Below are 19,602 nucleotides of genomic sequence, written 5' to 3' on the forward strand. Positions count from 1 at the left end.
AATTAATTTTATTTATATTTGGCGCACAGTACTCCATCTTATTCGTCACTTCCGGGCGCTGAAGGTCATTGTTTTTTTTGTGATGTGTTCTATTTTGTTTGGTAGCAATCCCATTGGGAGGGGATGCGCACTGAGCTACGTAACCATATACTTACGCTGTGTGCGCATCCCCTCCAATGCTACCGCATGCTCGAAGCATCACAGAATCTTGCATCTCTGGTTCTGCGTCGCCATCTACACCGCCATATTTGTCGGTCTCGGGCGTTCTAACGTGTTCCAGTGTTCTAGGATCTTCGCTTCATTATCCGGCTAAAAATATTTAATTTGCAGAGTGCGAACTTTTCGTATTTCTTTTCGTATTTGTAATTTTGAGAGATCGCGCGTAAATCTTACGATGAGTAGCGACAGTATTGAGAAATTGTACAAAAATTTTGGCATCCTCGCCGATGCTAAGGACAAGTTGGTGCAGGTACGTATTGGTTATATCGTGCATAACCACGTTTTGTTAAATATAGCGAAGATCGCACTTTGTACTTACATTTAAATAATTGTAACAGACATTTGTTAATCAAATATTTTTGACCGCATTTGGAATATCGGGCACACTCCAAAGAATCCATAATGCACGTGGCGTCTATTGTCTGAATCCTATACAATGTTTGAATCGCAATCGTTATCATTTTGCTTAAAATATTGATTCTTTTACTTTGAAAGATTGAAGCTTTGTTGTAGAATTATTTATTGTGCACAAAAAGCTACTGTAGTCTGCCGAAAAATTGTCTCTGATTTGCCGAACAATTTTTTACCGTATAATAATTTATTCTTATTTCTCAATTCTTCTAAATTCATTCTTTCTTTTCTCTTAATTCTTATAATATTGTTGTAATATTTAATTTTTATATCTCATTCTTTTTAATTATTGTAATATTTAAGTATAAATTACAATTATAATTAGCCCTAATCCTGTAAACATTTTTTAGACATGTATTTTGTAAATCCTATCACTTATGTTTGACACAATTTTTTGTATTGATTAAAACGTTGCAAAAGTAAAAATTCACGGATCTTTGTTTAACATTCTATATTAAGGAAATAACATTAGTTTTGATATATTTCTTTATTCTTTAAAAGTTCTTCCGCTAAGTAGTTTATAAGATTTTCTGATTTGCAATCGCTCAGACATTGATATCTGGGATTTACAGGATTAGAGTTAATTAATAAATTTTAACAAATTTATTAATATATTTAATTTATTATAAGAAAACTAAATTGTTTATACTAATATTGTTTATTCTATAGCATGAAAAGGAATATTTGGAAATACTAACTGCAGTAAAAGGATCTCCGAAAGAAAAACGACTAGCATCACAATTTATAGCAAGATTTTTCAAACATTTTCCAAAACTAGCGGATAAAGCTATGGATGCTCATTTGGACTTGTGTGAAGATGAAGACATGGCTGTAAGTTTTCACATAGATTTCACTTTTGTATTTTTATCATATTTAGTTTTCGAATAAAAATTTGTTTTATTGCGCTTCAATGAGATTGTATCAAATAAGCCCATTGTTTTTTTGTTTGCAGATTCGGAAGCAGGCTATCAAAGACTTGCCAACGCTTTGTAAAGATAATAAGGAACATACAGCAAGAATTGCAGATATTCTGGCGCAACTATTACAAGCTGAAGATACTTCAGAACTGGCAGTTGTACACAACAGTATAATGTCGCTTATGAAAAGTGATCCAAAAGGTAAGAATAAATTAGTAAAATGTAATACAATAGACTTTTTATAAATTGAATGCAGCATTTATGTAGCATCATTAACATAACTTTATATTTATAGGCACTTTAAGCGGATTTTTCAGCCAAATTATTAATGGTGATGATGGAACGAGAGAACGTTGCATAAAGTTTTTAGCTACCAAGCTTAAAGCCATAGGACATGACATTATTACAAAGGAACCAGAAGATTTCTTAATTGCAGAATGTAAAAAAGTATTACAGGTAATTTTTTTAAATAATATTACGCATAATTTATATAATAATCTTCTATTTCTTTACTTAATAATATGGACACACTATTTTTTTTTTTTTTTTTTTATGCAGGATGTAACTGCTGACGAGTTTCACAGTATCATGGAAATTCTTGCCTGGACTAGACTAGGATCTACAGTTGCCGGTCAGCAAGAATTAGTCGACATTACAATAGAACAAGCAGAACTGACTATACCCTTCAAACATACCAATGTTGAACAATGGAATAGATTAGTTCAATGTATTAAACATGCTCTTCCATTTTTCAGTGTAAGTAATACGCACGCTTCTTACATTTTACCATGTTTTGGAATAACTTGTTTTCTAATGTTCACAAGTTTTGCATACATTGTATTTATTTTATTTTTATGTTTGAAAATATCTTCCTATTTTTTTTTTTCAGTCACAGATAGATTCATCCAAATTTGTTTCGTACATTTGTGTGCAAGTTTTGCCTCATCTTTCGTTGATGACTTCTCCGGACGGTAGGGATATTCAGTTGGAACTATTAAAACTACTTGCTGAATTAGCTGTATTCTGCGGAAATATTGAAAAACCCGAAGAAAAAGTTCAACAAATTTATAATACACTTATTGTGAGTAAATCATGCTTCTCTTTTAACAGACTTAACACACTTTTCTTGTCTCTAGTGTAGATTTTTATATCTTGTAATCTCAACTTATTAATCGTTGCTTATTGTTACATTTATCTTCTCTGTTTTAGACGTACATGCCACTTCCTCCGGCTACCGAGGTTACGGATGTACCAAAGTTACAGTTCAGTCATGTGGAGTGTTTGATGTACGCTTTTCACAAGCTGTGCAAGCAGACTCCTGAATTTCTAGTGAAAGATGCTGAGCAGCTCAAGGAATTTCGACTGAGATTACAGTATTTTGCAAGAGGTATTCAAGGTTATATAAAGAAACTACGTGAAGCTATTAGTGGGAAAACCGAGGAAGAATTAAAGTCTGAAGAAAATAAGTTGAAGGTTGTTGCGTTAAAAACAACTAATAATATCAACATTTTGATCAAGGATCTATTTCATTCGCCGCCTAGTTTCAAAAGTATTATTCATCTTTCATGGAAAACACCTTGTAGTGATAAAAAGGTAACTCTCCGTACAGTTTATATAAATATAAAATATTTTGCAAGTAAATGTTGTATATGTTTGCATCTGTGAATTGTTTTATGTTTTAATTTTTTTATTTTTTTAGACCGAGAGAACCACTACTCAAAAACGACACACACCGATTACATTTGGAAACGGCAGTAGCCCGAATAAACGTAACAAGGAAGATAAAAGCAATAAGAGAGAAATATATACACCTCCTAGTGGCAAATATAGTTCAAACATATCAAATTACGGTAAGCTAAAGTAACTATTGAAACTCGGAAAAAAATTAACAAATATTATTAATATTGATTAAATTATGACTATTGTTTTATTTTTGTAGGACGTGGTAGATTTAAAGGTAATAGAATTGGAGGAAGAGGAGGTGGATTCAGATCTGGAGGAAGAGGCCGTGGTCCTTGGAGAAAGAATTTTTATTAATTACAAAACTAATTTTTTGCTATAAAGTGAGAGAAACATAATCGCAACCGAGAGACAGAAATAGCAAAGAAAGCGTTTGATTACTTTGCCAATTTAACAAAACGCTTTTAAACAACACCAATATATCACAATATCTAATTTTCTATGATTTATAAATATAACGGAGACTTTGTAGTAATTTAAACACTAAACTGAAATGCGCAGACGTGAAACTGCTGAAAATGAAATTTCCAAATATTTATTTATTTGTAATAAATTACGACGGAAAAAGAACAAAATACTTGTATCGAAAAAATGACACATCGTGTGAAAAATTTAGAAACACGTTAGATATGTGAAGACAAAAACGAAAAATGTACGCAAATAATACATCGGCATGTATCATTTGTATCAAGATCAAACATGGTGTTGCAAGACTTAACAACCGATATTTACAATGGAAAACGCCGATAAAAGTGAAGAAGAAAGAAGATCTTCTGAGATACGAAAACTTGTCAAGACAGTATTATACAGAAAAACTTAGAGCAAGCTCCGACGAAGATGCATAAGAACCGTTCCGCTAGACTCAAATTTGCATCGCGATTTGGACAAGACGAAGATTACTAATAGTTGACTCGAAAAATTTGTCACACACTTCTCTCCTCTCGTCAAAAAAAAACTTCTGTATATATCCATTCCTTCCTATTAATTTTCCTATTTCCAAACCAAATCTTTATATTTGTTAACATTTGTTTGTGTCAACAGGGCCGAGACGTACGTAACAGGAGCAACTATAGATATACACGAGATCAACTTGATCGAAGAAATACTAGATATAATATATCTCGCAATATCTCTCATAGAGAAGCAATATGTCTAAGTACAATTGTACATATATAGTTTAATTGTATAATAACTTTAAATTATATATATATAATACTATGTGTATAGTTTAATTGCATGTATTATAACTTTAAACTGTATATATACAATTACATGTACACGCATGTTGCTTCTCGTGTAACTTATATATATCTTGAAAATCTTCGCCCATTGTATGTGAAATAATCTCTAGAGTATGTAAAAAGATATATAATCACATTATTCTGAATATGTCTAATCTAAACGAAGATTGATTTTGTAAATCTATATTTCTTCGACACACACAAATAAGAGACGGCGCTTGGAGCAGCAATTATTATACCATTGTTTTTTTTCAGGATACATGATGAGAGGCTTAGACGTCGAGGACTGGATCGAGAACGATCATATTCTCTCTTTGTGATTTGTATATAATTTTTTCATTACAGGATCTCACAGAGCAAAGACAACCTTAGAAGCAGGACTCCGTTGGGATTCTCGGAAAAAACTAATTAATATTTGTTTTGCAGGAGCAGATAATATTGTTTATTATTAATGTTTGTAATCTTCGTATGACTGTTTCTACTGTGAGGTGAGTTTTAAGTATCCCATATTCCTTTCCCTTCATCCGATCGTCATGTCGAAAGACAGCTATGTTATATTATTCCTGAAATGTCTCTAATTATATACATTTCAATAAACGATCCTACTTAATATTAATATTGGTGTTTTTTTATACCTGATAAATATATAAGTGAGAAAGAGAATATGTTATGCTGAAAACAAAAATTGACTCGAAACAAATCGATTTTGAATATAAAGCAGATATAAACTGTCTACGTACGTACGATAATTCCTATCTAATATATTACATATGCTGTATCTAAAATTTTTCAAATTTTAATATCTGTGTGTGTGTGTATAAAATTTATGTAGTTTTATTATTCTTTTGCACATTTACGCACATGTAATATAATATTCACTTTATTGAATTCAGATCAGCATGTATCTGAGTTTAATATGTAATGTAAATGATCTTCATGTATTTATTAACAGAGTTGAACAATAAATTGAGTTTACAGCAATATTATTACGTATTTATTTATCATTGATGACATTAGTTGTCGAAAAATTGTTTAAAAAGGGCGTGAAATGATGTGTTTTCTCAAATTCAATTTTATGGTCAATTTGTGAAATATATGCACGTTGGTTAAACATTAAAACAGCGAATATCGAGAAAACGTGTTTATCACGCGCTTTACTTGAATAGAGCAGCAATCGAAAAGCGAAAGTATTTTGAACGAATTGATTCCGAAAAAAGAATATACAACAGGTATCTCCATCTGGTCTTCTCATTATTTATATATTATAAATTAGATAAATTACAAATAGCAATAATTTTTTGTTAAGCCGATAACAAAAGCATATATAGAATAGTCTCATTTCTCAAAACATTCCGTTCGAAGAAATCATGTCGTCTATCACTTTGCACATAATCCGATCGCTTGGACTGCACGGATCCGGAGTTTGCTGTTCAAAGCCCATGTTATCCACAGATTCCATAGCGTCTGTGTTTATTGCGAGCTTGGAATCTAATTCCGAAGTATCCGGCAGCATTTGTAAGGCGTGTTGCAGTATCTCTTGAACCTAGAAGAATAAATGCGCGTAATATCAATCATATCAATCATACAAATCGCACAGAACAGATAATAAACATACTTTTTCAAGATGTTTCTGAAAACGCAGTGCTGTTTCGAGACGTTGTCTACGCTGCAATTCCATCATAACTCTTAACGTTTCTCTGGCTTGGTGTGGTCGAAATTCATTCAACAAATGATGAATGTGGATAAACAGTAAACTTAAATCTTCAACCTGCAAGAACATTACTTATGTTACTTATATTGTTACTACTAATGTGTAAAACAATGTTTATATTCCTAAACTGAGAGAGAGTATGTAAATTAATCATTTAGAACAAATAAGACAAGTAGCAAACTAAAGAAGAAATATATTTGACCAATGTGTTAGATGTTTATACAAAATATAAATTTTATTTTATTTAAACACATGTAATAATTTTGACTGAGAAAATCAGAATATAATTAATATTTTTCAGATACTTAACATCCATAAGAAATAATTCAACAAGACCAAATATATACGAGCAATTATGCCATTTTCATCATATTACTCCAAGTTTGAATCAACATCAAAGTAAAAAGTATCTCGCAAATAAAAAAAAAAAAGCGATATTGTAGAGACAAATTTTTCACTCGAATCTTACATCCGGATACGTACTTTTTCCGCACGTCGCGGACTGTCCGGACATTGGACAAGCAAATCTATCAAGTCCAGGAAATTCACAAGCAAGGAGTGATTGAGTTTCTTGAGTTCGCGTCGACGATCAAAATGTTGCGGGTAGAGCCGCTTGATTCCCTGAGCCTCCAACGGTCTGATTATCGTGTCGTCCGCGTTGAACACGTTGCCGAACATCGAGTAGCTATCGTGAATCGGCGGAGGTGGTCGTGGAGCTCTTCCACGGCGTACATTCTCGTCCGTGTACAAATTGATGTATTGAACGGGCGGCAGCGGCAGAGAACTGACTTGTATCGCCTCGGGAGCTGTCATGTTTCCGATGTTGGCGTAGACGGTGCAAGCGAACGATAATTCGACTCGTCAACAACGAGGCAACAACACACGTGCGACGAAATTAGGTTAAGTTTTGTTTATGCAGACCTCCCCCCAATCAAAATTACTCGTATCTCTCTGATATTAATCAACAAACGATTCTATATCGCGTCTCTATTCTCCGAATCGATTTCCAAAAGGATCAACGATTCTTCCGTATCACGCTCTCAAAGGTCTGTGGATGACAGGTACACCACACCTCATCCAACCAAAGCAAAACAACATACGTGAAGGCAGCCGCTCACTCGCAGCCCGCCATTTTGTTGCATTCGAGTTACGCGAGTCGAAAAATATCTCGTGCCGATCCCGATTCGACGTTCCGCCGCGCACTTCGGCTCGTTAAATCGTCGCCGATCTCGATCGCTATTTACGCGACGACCGGAAGCGTCGCGTCGTTGCGCTCCGGTGCGCCAAACGTATTCTCGTAATCGCGGCAAACGGGTCGTCATGTTGACCAACGTAGTGCGGCATTTCCTGATATCTCACGAATTCCGGACGTCGCCGCGAGACGTCTTCGTTTGACAGATTGTCGGTGTGTGTATGCGTATGTACGTTCCACGTGAATTCTTTGTTTAGGCGCCGGTGATGTTTTTGACAAGTGTCGGGGCTGCGGGGTGATAGCACGCATCTGTTACATGGTAAGCGCGAGTTTACGCCCGAAATGCCGACGGGGCGGGCGGCAAGTGCCGACGGGTCTCGCGTTGTGCATAGAATTCGAATTAACAAAACGTCGGGATAACCGCACACACGGTTCCCTCGCGCTGTTGCATCGTTTCGGGTCGCGACCGACACTCCGGTGATTTTTTCCCGGCTACCTATGTTTTTCTTTCAATTCCGTCGTGTTGTTCGTGAGAAGCACGGCCATTTCCGCGATGGAACTGTACGAGACACGGTAATAATAATTGCTGGTTTAATTGACACGTGAGTTGAATCGTGCGGCAGGAAGCGGGGTTGATGTGGAACGAGGAAAAAAAAGGCCCCGGTGTGTGCTATATTTAGAGATTCGTTTGTATCCTCTGTCGGTTCGAATAGACCGGAAGCGCATTGCAAGTCAGTTTAGAGATATTTGAGTGCACATGTAATTTTTTTTCCTCTGTGCCTGTGCGAAGAACGAAGTGCCGAATCGGAATGTCGTGCAACAAGTACTAATTCCAACTCCGTGCTTCGAATATGCAATAAAAAAAAAAAAAAAAAAAAAAAAAAATCAAACGTATCTAATAAGATTCTATTGTTGTGGTATAGTAATGATGTTTTTATACTGTTGCTAGGGAGGCCCTCCATCTGTGATGGCAGGGAAGGATGGAAAGCTAGAGTCAAAAGGTGGAGATGTTATTCGGCAAGGATTTATGATAAAACGTTCCCAAAACAAGAAACGCTTTACTCCAGTCAATTACAAACAACGATGGTTCGTGTTGACAAAACACTATCTTATTTACTACGATGGAGATGGTGAGGTAAGCAATTTTGAGAAATCTGGATTTTAATTTTGATTTCTGTAATTAGGCAAAAAAGAAACACAAAACGTGCTGTGATCAATAGATTTTTTATTTGTAATATTATATATGTGGCAAGTAAAGTTAATCGCATTTTTTAGTCAAGTTGTTATTGTTTTTTTTTTTTTAAAGAGAAAATATTTTGTTGCTCCTCTAAAAAATTTAATTTATTATCATGTTAAGACCTAACTTTTTAACTTTACTCTTTAAAAAAAAGGTATTTGTTATAAGAATAGTGAGAGAACACACTGAAAATATTGCAATAATTTGATTTTTTATTCAATAACTAACAGCTATTTTTAATATTTTTTAACAATTAATTTTTACTTTAGAAACTTCTATAAGCAAGATATACAAAATATTGTTATTTAATTATTTATGTGAGGAAAATAAAATATTATAATTAGTTTACCTTTTAATCGCATGAGAATTTCGAAATATACGTAAAAAAATACATACACACGAACAACCTATCTTATTTAAATCTTTCAATTGGTTACCAAGCTATCAATCATATATAACCAATTACAGTATTTAACTTGAATTGTATTTGTAAAAAAAAAAAAAAGAATACACCGGTTCAATGTAGTTTCGTCCGAGAAGACGGAGGTCAGATCTCGTCTTTGTCGCGGTCCCCTCAAATCTCACGTCACCGGACAGGGTGGTAACCGGTATATAACTATCGGCTCGGTAACTGCGTGCGGTCGTGACTAATGCCAATAGCTATCTCCGTAGCCAAGCAAGGATGGGGGACTTTAGGTGGACAGGGCTGCTTTCGGCAGGGGGTGGCGAATAACGTGCGATCGTGATACCGTGTGTAAAATTAGTGGCGCAGGCGCCACCGCGAATTCTCCATCCTACCCTCCTCCTCGTCGTCGTCGTCGTCGTCCACCTCCTCCTTCTCCTCCTCGTCATCCTTTCTTCCGCTCCTCTATCGTCGCCGTTGGGTTCCTGATACTGGTCGCCCGCTCAGTCAGTGGCCGTCGTTCGGTCTCGACGAAGCACGACGAATTTACGTTTGATCTTCCGCTTCCGCTCAGCACCCTCTTCCGCGAGTTGACGAGTCCCTCGGACGAGTCTATGACGCTTTAATCTCTCGTGGAGCGCGCCGAGTGCGGGAGAATACGAGACGCACGCTTCTTCATTCTCGACGTAGCAGTTCCTCGGCGCATTTCTAACCCGATACGCATTCAAGATTCCGAGTCCGATTTCACGGGATCGAGCTGCAAGCTGGACTTTTATCGATCTTCCAGTCAGAATTGTTAACACACATCGCGAATAAAAATCAATCGTAATACCGATCACTCTTCGTTCAACGTCTGTTTTTTGAGAAGACTCGTCTCGACGTACTCCGATTTACCGTGCGAAGAACCTCGTCTGGTCCACGTGCGGATCTTCTGAGATATTATTCTCGTCGGGGATCTCTTTGTGTTTTTTTTTCTCGCGTCGCGAGATCTACCCGTACAACGTGGAGGTAAAGAAGGTTTCAATCATATTTTTTTGTTTTCCTTCCGTTTTCGTTCTCTCTCTTCCGCTCTTGTTCATAGCCGACTGTTCATTGTCGAATGGAAAATCCATGTCGCGCGAATCCATATCGTGAATCCCGTTCCGCAAATGTCCCCGGGGAAGGTCGCTCGCTTGCCGTTCGCGCGCTTGTGAATACGCTTTTTTTTTTTTTTTTTACGCCCGAAATGCGATAATATTATATCAAAAAATATTATATCAATATTTTGACAGCTTGTTTTGTTCCCATCCATCGGATGGATATTACAATTTTGATTTTGTAATTATAGGATTAATGATGCGCGCATGTTTGTTAGCGCCCCATCACGGATTATTTCCCGACAATGAACAATACGCGCCTGAATAATTATTAAAAAACCGTCTATTGAGAGCGCGTAAATATGTTCAAATACCTGTTCTCTCTTTTGAGATATACGTACTCCGTTAACGCGCTTACATAATTACGTACATCGCACATAATTAGCGCGTTTAGTTAATTCGTTAAAGAATTAACTGTCGAGAGAGTGTGCTGATTGTATAAATAATTGAGATACTTTGTTTTACAATTTGTAACAGCTAATTTTTTTTACACATGTATCAGTCTTTAATAAATCAATGGGATTTTTTTGTTACAGCGCCGCAAGGAACGTGGTCGGATCGCCGTGGAGAGCGTCCACGTGGTGGAGACGGCCAGTCTCGGAAGTGGTAGCACCGGTGGCGGAGGTGGTGTCGGCGNGACGCCGCGGGTGGCGGCGACGCGGGCGGCGGTGGCGGCGGGATACCATCCGGGCTACCATTCCAGGTGGGATACCGGGAGGCCGGTCAGGAATACACGCTCTACCTTCTCGCCGCTCGCGAGCAGGATCGCGCCGAATGGATACGTGCCATACGGGCTGGTACGTTTTCTCGTTTCCTCTTTTTTCCCCCACATCGATATTCAACCGTGATCCGGATTTTTCGAGCGTATATTGTATTCGCACGGGCGCTTCTTCCTCTGACGGAAAGCACGACAAGCAGAATTCGTATCATCCTAGCAATATCCTGTTTTGATATATTTTGCCATGAGAATGTTGAACCGCATTGATATTGACTCTTTCGGTTTACGATTTTATTCGGTAAAAGGAATGAAGTTGAGTGAAGTATATACATGTGTGTTTAACCGTTCGCGCGAGCTCTCTCTCTCTGTCATTGAAACGATGTTATCATTTTGAAGAAATGATTTACGAGCATACACATATTCGCTTGCAGTGTGCAGTGAGAATTCGGGCTTGAGCGGGCGTTACCACGCAGGCCTGTGGAGCGGAAAACGTTGGTCCTGCTGCCGACTGTCGACACGCTCCGCCGAAGGCTGCGACACTTGCAGCTCCTGGTCCTCGAATCCGTCCTCAACGACAACGTCGGCCTCGACAACATCGACATCCGTGCCTGGCAATATCGTTAACAACTCAACCTCGACGCCGACCGTCACGTCCGACCATCGGTCACAATCGACGAACGCCGAAGCGAATAACAATCCGATCGTCCAACCCCAGGCTCGTTCTACAATTGGTTCGTACTTTTTTATATACGTATACACATTCACTATGTGCTTTTTCGGAGTCTTTAACGAATTCGTAATTGATTCGCTGGCGAATAATCGATGTTTTTTATTTCAACGTTAACGCGAGGATCTCGGAATTACGTTGGTTTTAATAGCCGGTTTGTTAAATGTCGCGTAAGAAATTAAACGCTGTCCGGCAGAGCGTTTATTTATCTCGCATCTCGCACACACACACACACACACTCTCCGGACTCTCTGTGTGTATTATTACGATATGCGCTATGCCGTTTTTGTAGCGTGCTTGTCAAAATATATCGCGCCGTTTGACCGTGAAGCAGCTATCAAGCACGCTAATTACGACCTAGTTGGGTGTATATAAAATGATCGCTGGTATCAGTTTGTTTATCGCGGAAAAAAAGTTGTACAAACACACATCGGGAATAACGCGTAAAATGGACTCGGCAATGCGTGTGATCGGTAGCGCGTAATTAACTGATTGCCGCTTTATCTCGTTAAATATTTAGTGGCAATAATGAGTCTATCTCGTTGCGAGATCGACCGATACTCTGTTTGTCGATGCATTAGCTCAATCTATTGCCGATGAACGAGATTACCGATGGGTTTATCGAATCAAGTGGATTCTTTTATAGTAGAAAATCTTGTTTTCTTCGTACGTTTGCGGGGCTACTTTGAGAATAGGGTTCGAGAAAATTATTTTCAAACAATTGATTTTGAAATAAATACTTGATGAAAAATTTTTCACATTTTTTTTATTTCACGCGAGAAAGAGCGAAAGAAAGAGAGAACTTGTGATTTTTTATCGCTTGGCGATGTTCGTGTATATTCACTTCTAAAAAACAAAAAAAAACTAGAATTCATTATCCACGAACGCAAATATTACGCAAATCTTTTGCATGTCGCAGTTTTTGAATTATTTAAATTTTTATTTCTGCTAAAAAAAAAGTAGTTGAAGAATTGAATTTTGCTTTGGGCGCGATGTTACATCGGCAAAAAATTTGTCTGGGCGTAAAGTCAATCCCCGAATAAAACTCTTTCTACGAAAGTGAGCATTATTGATAAATTATGTACTGACATGTTCGTCGATACACATTTCTGTGTGTGTGTGTGTGTATGTGTGTGCGCGCGCGCGCTTTTGTCTTTGAAAAGCTTTGTCGAGGGTTCCTCTTTGGAGCGGGATAGTTAAAAAAAAATGATGATGATACAGAAGCTCTGTTGTAAATACAGCAGTATCTGAGTTAATATCAGAGCCTTTGACGTCTGTCACGAAAACTTTTCTCTTAGACAACGGGAGCGTGACTTTCGACGTGACAGTTTTGTGTGCTGTGGAAATGCTCTGGGCTCGCTTCGCGAGCTGCGACGACGCCCGAAACTGGAAATCGCGTTTTGTCACGTCGTGTCGTAAAAATCCTCTCGGTCAAGTGTTATTCTTCCCCCAATAACTCGGGTGTCCCAGTTCTTTTATCGCTCGAGGCAAGACAGCCGTTCGACTTCGCCAATAATGCTGCCGATATCGGTAATTGAAATTTCGCGTGTAATGAACGCATTTCCATCTGACGGCGGAAGTGATACGGGGAAAAACTTTGATAGATTCTTCCGACACACGAAGTTATATGATTGCGCGCAAAACTCGTTGATTCGTAATCTACGTAAAATATAAACATGAGAATTTTTCAAAAAAACGGAAAGAATAACAAATCTAATACACGACAATAAAAGATCTTTGAAATTTTCTTGAAATAAAAAGATATACATATGATATATAATTATATAAATATTATGCATACATATATATAGTAGAATATTCAGTTTTGCAAGGCGTACTTTTGCGTGCTTCTCATTTGCAAACATTTAGATGTAAGTACGACACTCTATTCAGAAGTAAGTGACGCAGGTGCTAGTTTTTGCCAAGGAAAATTTATTATTAGATAACCTTTTATATTTTATAAAAATCGATGCGCGTTACCAGCTGGCGCAAAATAAGAAGTACCGCATGTATTTCCGCCCTAGGAATTGCGAAACGTAACAATTCAACGCGAAAAGATGATAACCTTTCGAGTTTCGGCTTGAACTTATTTGAAACAAGTTCGTGCCACTCAAAAGGTTGTCATCTTTTCCGATGATATATATTCGTACGTGTTTCATCCGAAAGTGTGTCTTTCTCAAGTGTGTCGATCTATCATCCATTTGAAGCCCAGAACGAATATATATAGCGAACGAACTTCCGCGTGCATATACCGCGTGAAACTTCCGTTTTCCTTGAACGAACCCGACCTACTTAAAACCAAATTGAATTTTCGATATTGTAATTGCAAATCTGAGTATATTGAAATGCGCTTAATGCTTCCCACGACGCGCGTAGGAAAATAAAAATTTAATCCGTGATGGATCGATCGAGCGAATTCATTTCTTCGATGCGCATCAATGCGGCGGACGCGGCCCGCACACACCACCGGGCTCTCACAAATTATCACAATTGTTATCTGCCGCTAAACGCGCGTCTTTACACATACTATATATAAATCTTCCGCCAGATTTCACGTATTATCGTTTATATCGTTTTTTTTTTCTTTCTCAGTTTTTCCAATAGTTCCACCTAACTTGACGGTGTTACGTAAACGATCATCATCCGGTTGGCAATTATCCCAACTTGGTCAAAGTAATCGCTCAGGGCGTTTCTCGATAAACTGCTTCTCTCTCTCTCTCTCTCTCTCTCTTTGAAATAAAGTTCCTGTCGTTATAATACCCCCGTTTAAATAACTATCGTTTCGCTAATCTCGCGCCGGTGATTTAATCACGAGCACGCTTGCGCGCGCCAAAGACCTCGCACTTACTCAAATTATCATTCGTGATGTGGTGCCGACCTTTGCATTGTTTCCACGGGAGATAGGCTTGCATTTATGCATGAAATATTCGATCCACGGTGTGCACCTAGCGTGGCAGGGCGCAGCTTAGATCGAGAGACCCGTATATCTCTTAATTTACGACACACACACACACACACACAAATAGAAGACAATGTGTTACATGCGAGATTACAACAACGCAATAAAACTTCCCGCATTTAAGGAAGACAAATAAGCTGCACGTAGACGTTATGGGGGCGACGTAAAAGTTAGTTTCGAGATTAGTAATTTCAAAGTGGATTTGAATAGCCTCGAACACACGCCTCTGTGTATCTCGCCCGCTTACTTTTGAACAAGTATCGGTCTTTTGCGCTTCCCCTCGATATCGCCCGTCCGTTCGCGGCCCGGGCTTCATCTTTCATCCGGGTGCTGCCGCTTTAATTTGCTCGCCGCGATATCAGACGTGACACGACTCCATTATATGAACGTCGAGTAGGTCGAGCACGCAATTAACAAGTTTGCTTGACTACGAGGCGCACGGAATACGACGAGGCGAGGCGCTACAGTTAGCAAATGAATGCAGCCGAGAGCTAAATCTTAACTACCTCTGACGTTGCAAATACGTTGGCTCATCGCGAAATGCAGTCGGGCCTTTCTTTTCTCGAGCATCCTTGACTCGTCGTCGAGTGAATATCGCGCGAGCCGCAATAAGCCCACACGCAAATTTTTTTTCTCTCCTTTTTTCCCTCTCATTTTTTCTCTCGGGATCGTTTCTCTATGCGAGAGAGGGAACTTTATATTGTGTATTCGTTCCGAGGCGTTCGGCTCATTAATATCGCTAATTGCGTCCCTCGACGCCGGCGTCGGTCGAATGCCGCGTTCGATTTGTCGATTGATTTTTTTTTTCACATCGAAGTGATTCCCAGCCGTATTTTTTTCTCTCGCATTTTTCCGAGCGATTGCTCTTCATGCTGCTCCCATTGAATGACACATTTCGGAGTGAGGGAAAGAGAGATATATATATATATATGTATATATATATATAAAAGGCCAGAGAGACAGTCTGCGCTGAAGCCCCATATATATATATATATATATATAATAAAAGCCAGACGAGCAAAGCGCACAGAACAACGTAGGAGCGGATAATCAATAGAGAAAGAGATTTGATTAAATAGCCGATAGGAGAGCCGCAACCGGTTCGAAATCCCCCAAGTTGGCCCGATCGGCGAAAGGGAAGGGGATTGCGAAGAGAAAGAAAAAAAAACCGAAATGAATGTAGACGGCGGAACTAATGTTGCTTGGGAAAGTCCCCAAAGCCACCTTCTCCTTGAAGTAAGCGAACTTCACTCAGTCGGTGCAACTGCGGCGCGCGTTACGGCACACTCGTTTTCTTCTTATTCGCGAATCCTGTCTTTCTTTCGGGGTCTATTAAGTTTCGCAGCCTTGAATGAATCTTCAAGAAGACCTTTCAGTATCGCACGGAAGGTGTGTGTATGTGTGTGCGTGTGTGTGTGCGCGCGCGCGCGCGCGAACAACTTCCACAGTTTGATTTTCGGAGACGCGAGCTGAATATTCGTCAGAAGGAGAGAGAGAGAGAAAGACAGAGCTTTCGACTGATCGAGAGACACGTCACGATGGCTGATCTGACGGTAATAAATGCTAATTGATTAAGAGCGTTCCCCTCAAAGGAAGCATTCGCGCCTCCCGAGTGATCGTGATCGAGACGGTTGATTTTCAACTCCGACGCGCTTGCCTCTCGCTACGTGAGAGTTCCGGAGATAGTTTTCATGTCCCAACTAATTTGCGAGGAGTACGGTTTTTTTTTTTTTTTTTTTTGTAAACTCACAATTGTCTCAGTCTTACTTGTCACATTATATATTTACCGGCGTCTTTTTGCGAAAGAATGTGCGAGATGAAATTTTTTTAACGATCTTTTTTCTCTCGGCTTTGCTCGTAATTACGATTCACGTCGTTTCCGACATCATTTTGCTCTCACTCGTGGAAGTTGGAGCGCTCATTGTCACAGTTGTTGCCTCGTCTGTGCGCGTATGTATAATGTAGTAGACATTACTTGCAGAGAGACGAAGCGAGAAAGAAAAAGAGAGAGAAAGAGAGAGAGAGAGAGAGAGAGAGAGAAGTTAAGTTGTTCGAAGGGCATGAGCTGGGACTCGACTACGAATACAGATCATCCGCTTGTTCGCGAGAAACGTCGTTTGCGGAACGCATCGTCACTTTTCTTGCGCTAACCGCGTCTGAGACAGAGACGGTACTTCGCAGTTCTTCGCCGATTTCGTTCGTGTTTCGCAAATAGAATTTGTCGAACGTTTTTAACATCGGAGGCTATATGGCCATAGGTTGCCGTGTTCCTAACTGCTTACACTTCGACATACCGGTTTTGTCTCGTCGCAAAAAATGTCTCAGGCTATCTCTCGCGATCCCTTCTCGCCGTTACAAGGTGCGTTTGGCCAGTGATGCGTGCCGCCGATATTACCGCAGACACAGATCTGCTTTCCTGTGCGCCACACCTCTTACGTCACACCGTCTTGTGAACTACTTCTTCTTCGTTTATTTCTCGAACGACTTAGCGAATTGAACGTTTAGAGAAAAGAGAGAAGAGGATTACCGCGCGCTCCTACGTAACGACGAGAGAATTTACTCCCGCTGTCTTCTCGCCGTCTTTCCAATGTTAAATCTCTCGAATTCCGATATGACAAGTACTTTATATATATATTTCGAGCGGCATAAAAAGCAGAAAAAAGAGAAAATTATATTTTGAAGAAGGATACGAAGAATTAATCTTATCAAATAAAGATAAGACTGAATTTATAAGAAAAACGTTTAATAAAATAGCAGAAGCGAGATACGTATTTGCAGAAACTGTATAAAACAGATTGTCTTCCTTGAAACGCTGTCAGGGATAAAAACGTGATCAGATAAACATTAATTAAATACGATAGGCATTACGTTGCATACCGTAAACAATAATAACACGAAAAAAGATAAAATATATTCGATAAAAAGTATTCATTGAGAGGAGATTAAAGAATTTTTCATCAGATGTTTCTGCGAAACTTGTGAGTCAGTTTTGATATCGTTATGTACAAATAAACGATGTTTAATCTTGTAATCTTTGTTTTATCTGATTCTATGAAATTGTTTACATATAGTATTGAGTTGCTAATTGAATATAAAAAGATACATTCGCTATCTGTTCAGGCATTACTCTTTCCGTGACTGTTCATTAGAAACAATTAAATTTAACAATGTTCAAGTATTTTCTTATTGTTATTTTTGTTGTTTGGTGCCAAACTCAGGCAGAACCGATATCCCATAAGGATGTAGTGTTGGAAAGTCTACCGCACATATTTCAAAATCTTGTGTCAGAAGCAACTTCGACACTTGATCCGCCAAGTAATGGAAGTGAAATTCCAGGTAAAAACCTCTTCATCTAACAATCAATTAAAACAGTTGGGAAAAACAGCAAGAGTTTTCTAGACATATTCTTCACTTTATGACACTTCTCTTACTCCCATTTTCACGTTCTAATTTTTTTTTAAAAACAATTGTTAATGCAATAACTTTGATTCTTCATTAGATGAGTGTAAATGTGGAAACGTGAATATAAAAACCCAAAATAACGTCAATGTGGGTCAGCAAGTGCTTTTCATATATGTCGAGGGTTCGCGTGCGCAAAAATTGAAGAATCGGGGCAACTATCTCGTCACACCTGGTGTAGGAGCGCACAAGCTTTATCTTGACCAACTGTCTTGGGCGAAGGCTCGTCAGGCTTGTGTTCAGGAAGGAGGTAAAGGAAATTAATTTTGAGGCACGTGTAAAATGATCATCAGTAATCGTGAATTGATCATCACGTGTTATATGCAAAGTTGGCGTGATCTTAGGTCTGTTGTCTTGTCAGCTCAAGTAGTTGACATGACGTTTAATTTTTTTTAAATACTGCATCACTTTCGTACGCAACTTAGGTCACCTGGCGATTATCAATTCGCAATCCGAAGAAGAGGTTCTTCTACGTATACTCAAAGAAAACAATGTAGACGAAGCTTGGCTTGGGCTTCATGATCTTTATCAAGAGGGTGAATGGGTGACCGTTACGGACGTGCCTTTGGAAGATACAGGCTACAGCAAGTGGGCGAGTAAATATGCAAACGACAACGGCCAGAATTGTGCGGCTCTTGTTTCGGAAGGCGGATTGGACAATTTGCAATGTGACAAACTTGTTTCCTTCTTTTGCGAGATTCCTATGTAGGTAATATTGTGTACCTATGCAAATGAGCGAATAATTCTTACTAGAGAAAATCAATACAAGTCATGTTAACGAAATGGAAAAACTGAAAAAAAAAGAAGTTCAAAAGTATTGTTTTCTGTATCTAATAAACTATGAAATATAACATATCTGTATAAAGCACACACACACACAATGTTTTATTATATTTTGTAAACTGGTTATCTGGCGGATTACTAACTTTGAGAGTCCGAAAAGGACTCTTCTTTTGCAAATGCTATAAGAAAAAAAATCATATTTTCGGCTTGACTAAGATTTCTCATTAATTGAAGACGGTAATTGAGTTATCTTCAATAATGATTTCTTAGAAAGTACAGGAAAGTTTTCTAAATAAACAGCCGTGTATTTGAATCAAGTTACTTGCGGAATTTTCGGAAAAGACTCATTCTTTCTTTTGCGAGATTCTTGTGTTATATTTTGCATTAGCGCGTATGTAAATACGTGAGAATAAGTTTTACTACGTGAGATAGTAGCGAGTAATGAGCTTGAGAGAGAGAGAGAAAAGTATTTCAGAGGAAATTAAATATAAAAAATAACAAACTTAGTTCTTTTTATTGCAACTAACAAGAAACAAGTATTTCAAATATTTTTTAATTTTTACTGGCTAGTGAATATCTATAAATCTCTGATTATTTATCACAAAAAAAGTTTATTCTCGCAGAGAATGCACTGAATTAAGAGTGCAATATTATATTGTTTTTCTCTTGTCCGACATTTCTGTGTAAAATCGTTCCAAATGTGCTTAAGGAAGTCGTTATAACGAATGGGAAAATCCCAAGGAAAAAGA

The 19,602-nt window shown here is 38.4% G+C and overlaps 4 protein-coding genes across 4 annotated transcripts; 3 read left to right on the forward strand and 1 right to left on the reverse strand.

Moving 5' to 3' along the window:
- Positions 1–203: 203 nt before the first annotated feature.
- On the forward strand, positions 204–5,144 carry LOC109857502 (apoptosis inhibitor 5). The gene is made up of 9 exons (XM_020433847.1): positions 204–469; positions 1,300–1,461; positions 1,583–1,748; positions 1,843–2,003; positions 2,106–2,303; positions 2,437–2,628; positions 2,757–3,140; positions 3,247–3,397; positions 3,487–5,144. The coding sequence occupies exons 1-9, from the start codon at positions 395–397 to the stop codon at positions 3,582–3,584; spliced, it is 1,587 nt and encodes a 528-aa protein (XP_020289436.1). The 5' UTR covers positions 204–394; the 3' UTR covers positions 3,585–5,144.
- A 624-nt stretch (positions 5,145–5,768) lies between these two features.
- Positions 5,769–7,365, reverse strand: LOC109857506 (mediator of RNA polymerase II transcription subunit 7). The gene is made up of 3 exons (XM_020433852.1): positions 6,723–7,365; positions 6,144–6,296; positions 5,769–6,071 (listed from the first exon to the last, which is right to left on the reverse strand). The coding sequence occupies exons 1-3, from the start codon at positions 7,050–7,052 to the stop codon at positions 5,871–5,873; spliced, it is 684 nt and encodes a 227-aa protein (XP_020289441.1). The 5' UTR covers positions 7,053–7,365; the 3' UTR covers positions 5,769–5,870.
- A 234-nt stretch (positions 7,366–7,599) lies between these two features.
- LOC109857504 (tyrosine-protein kinase Btk29A-like) lies at positions 7,600–15,565 on the forward strand. Its single transcript, XM_020433850.1, is given in 5 exon segments — positions 7,600–8,004; positions 8,381–8,566; positions 10,744–10,840; positions 10,843–11,004; positions 11,357–15,565. Coding segments are annotated over 5 exon segments (933 nt in total). The 5' UTR covers positions 7,600–7,929; the 3' UTR covers positions 11,770–15,565.
- Positions 15,566–17,720: 2,155 nt separating this feature from the next.
- On the forward strand, positions 17,721–18,942 carry LOC109857507 (hemolymph lipopolysaccharide-binding protein-like). The gene is made up of 3 exons (XM_020433853.1): positions 17,721–17,947; positions 18,111–18,320; positions 18,496–18,942. Exons 1-3 carry the CDS (start codon positions 17,779–17,781, stop codon positions 18,777–18,779), a joined length of 663 nt encoding a protein of 220 aa, XP_020289442.1. The 5' UTR covers positions 17,721–17,778; the 3' UTR covers positions 18,780–18,942.
- The last annotated feature ends 660 nt before the right edge of the window (positions 18,943–19,602 follow it).

This window comes from Pseudomyrmex gracilis, unplaced genomic scaffold, assembly GCF_002006095.1.
Source record: "Pseudomyrmex gracilis isolate BER0280 unplaced genomic scaffold, ASM200609v1 scaffold_161, whole genome shotgun sequence".
In the NCBI taxonomy this organism is placed as follows: Eukaryota; Metazoa; Arthropoda; class Insecta; order Hymenoptera; family Formicidae; genus Pseudomyrmex; species Pseudomyrmex gracilis.

Bases quoted from the DNA above. Each gene is read 5' to 3' on its own strand.
- LOC109857502 (XM_020433847.1), top strand. From the start codon at position 395: ATGAGTAGCGACAGTATTGAGAAATTGTACAAAAATTTTGGCATCCTC. The intron at 1,462-1,582 runs GTAAGTTTTCAC...TTTTGTTTGCAG, and splicing joins GTGAAGATGAAGACATGGCT to ATTCGGAAGCAGGCTATCAA. The intron at 2,629-2,756 runs GTGAGTAAATCA...TCTCTGTTTTAG, and splicing joins AAATTTATAATACACTTATT to ACGTACATGCCACTTCCTCC.
- LOC109857506 (XM_020433852.1), bottom strand. From the start codon at position 7,052: ATGACAGCTCCCGAGGCGATACAAGTCAGTTCTCTGCCGCTGCCGCCC. The intron at 6,297-6,722 runs GTACGTATCCGG...ATGTTCTTGCAG, and splicing joins GTCCGCGACGTGCGGAAAAA to GTTGAAGATTTAAGTTTACT. The intron at 6,072-6,143 runs GTATGTTTATTA...TTATTCTTCTAG, and splicing joins TTCAGAAACATCTTGAAAAA to GTTCAAGAGATACTGCAACA.
- LOC109857507 (XM_020433853.1), top strand. From the start codon at position 17,779: ATGTTCAAGTATTTTCTTATTGTTATTTTTGTTGTTTGGTGCCAAACT. The intron at 17,948-18,110 runs GTAAAAACCTCT...ATTCTTCATTAG, and splicing joins TAATGGAAGTGAAATTCCAG to ATGAGTGTAAATGTGGAAAC. The intron at 18,321-18,495 runs GTAAAGGAAATT...TACGCAACTTAG, and splicing joins GGCTTGTGTTCAGGAAGGAG to GTCACCTGGCGATTATCAAT.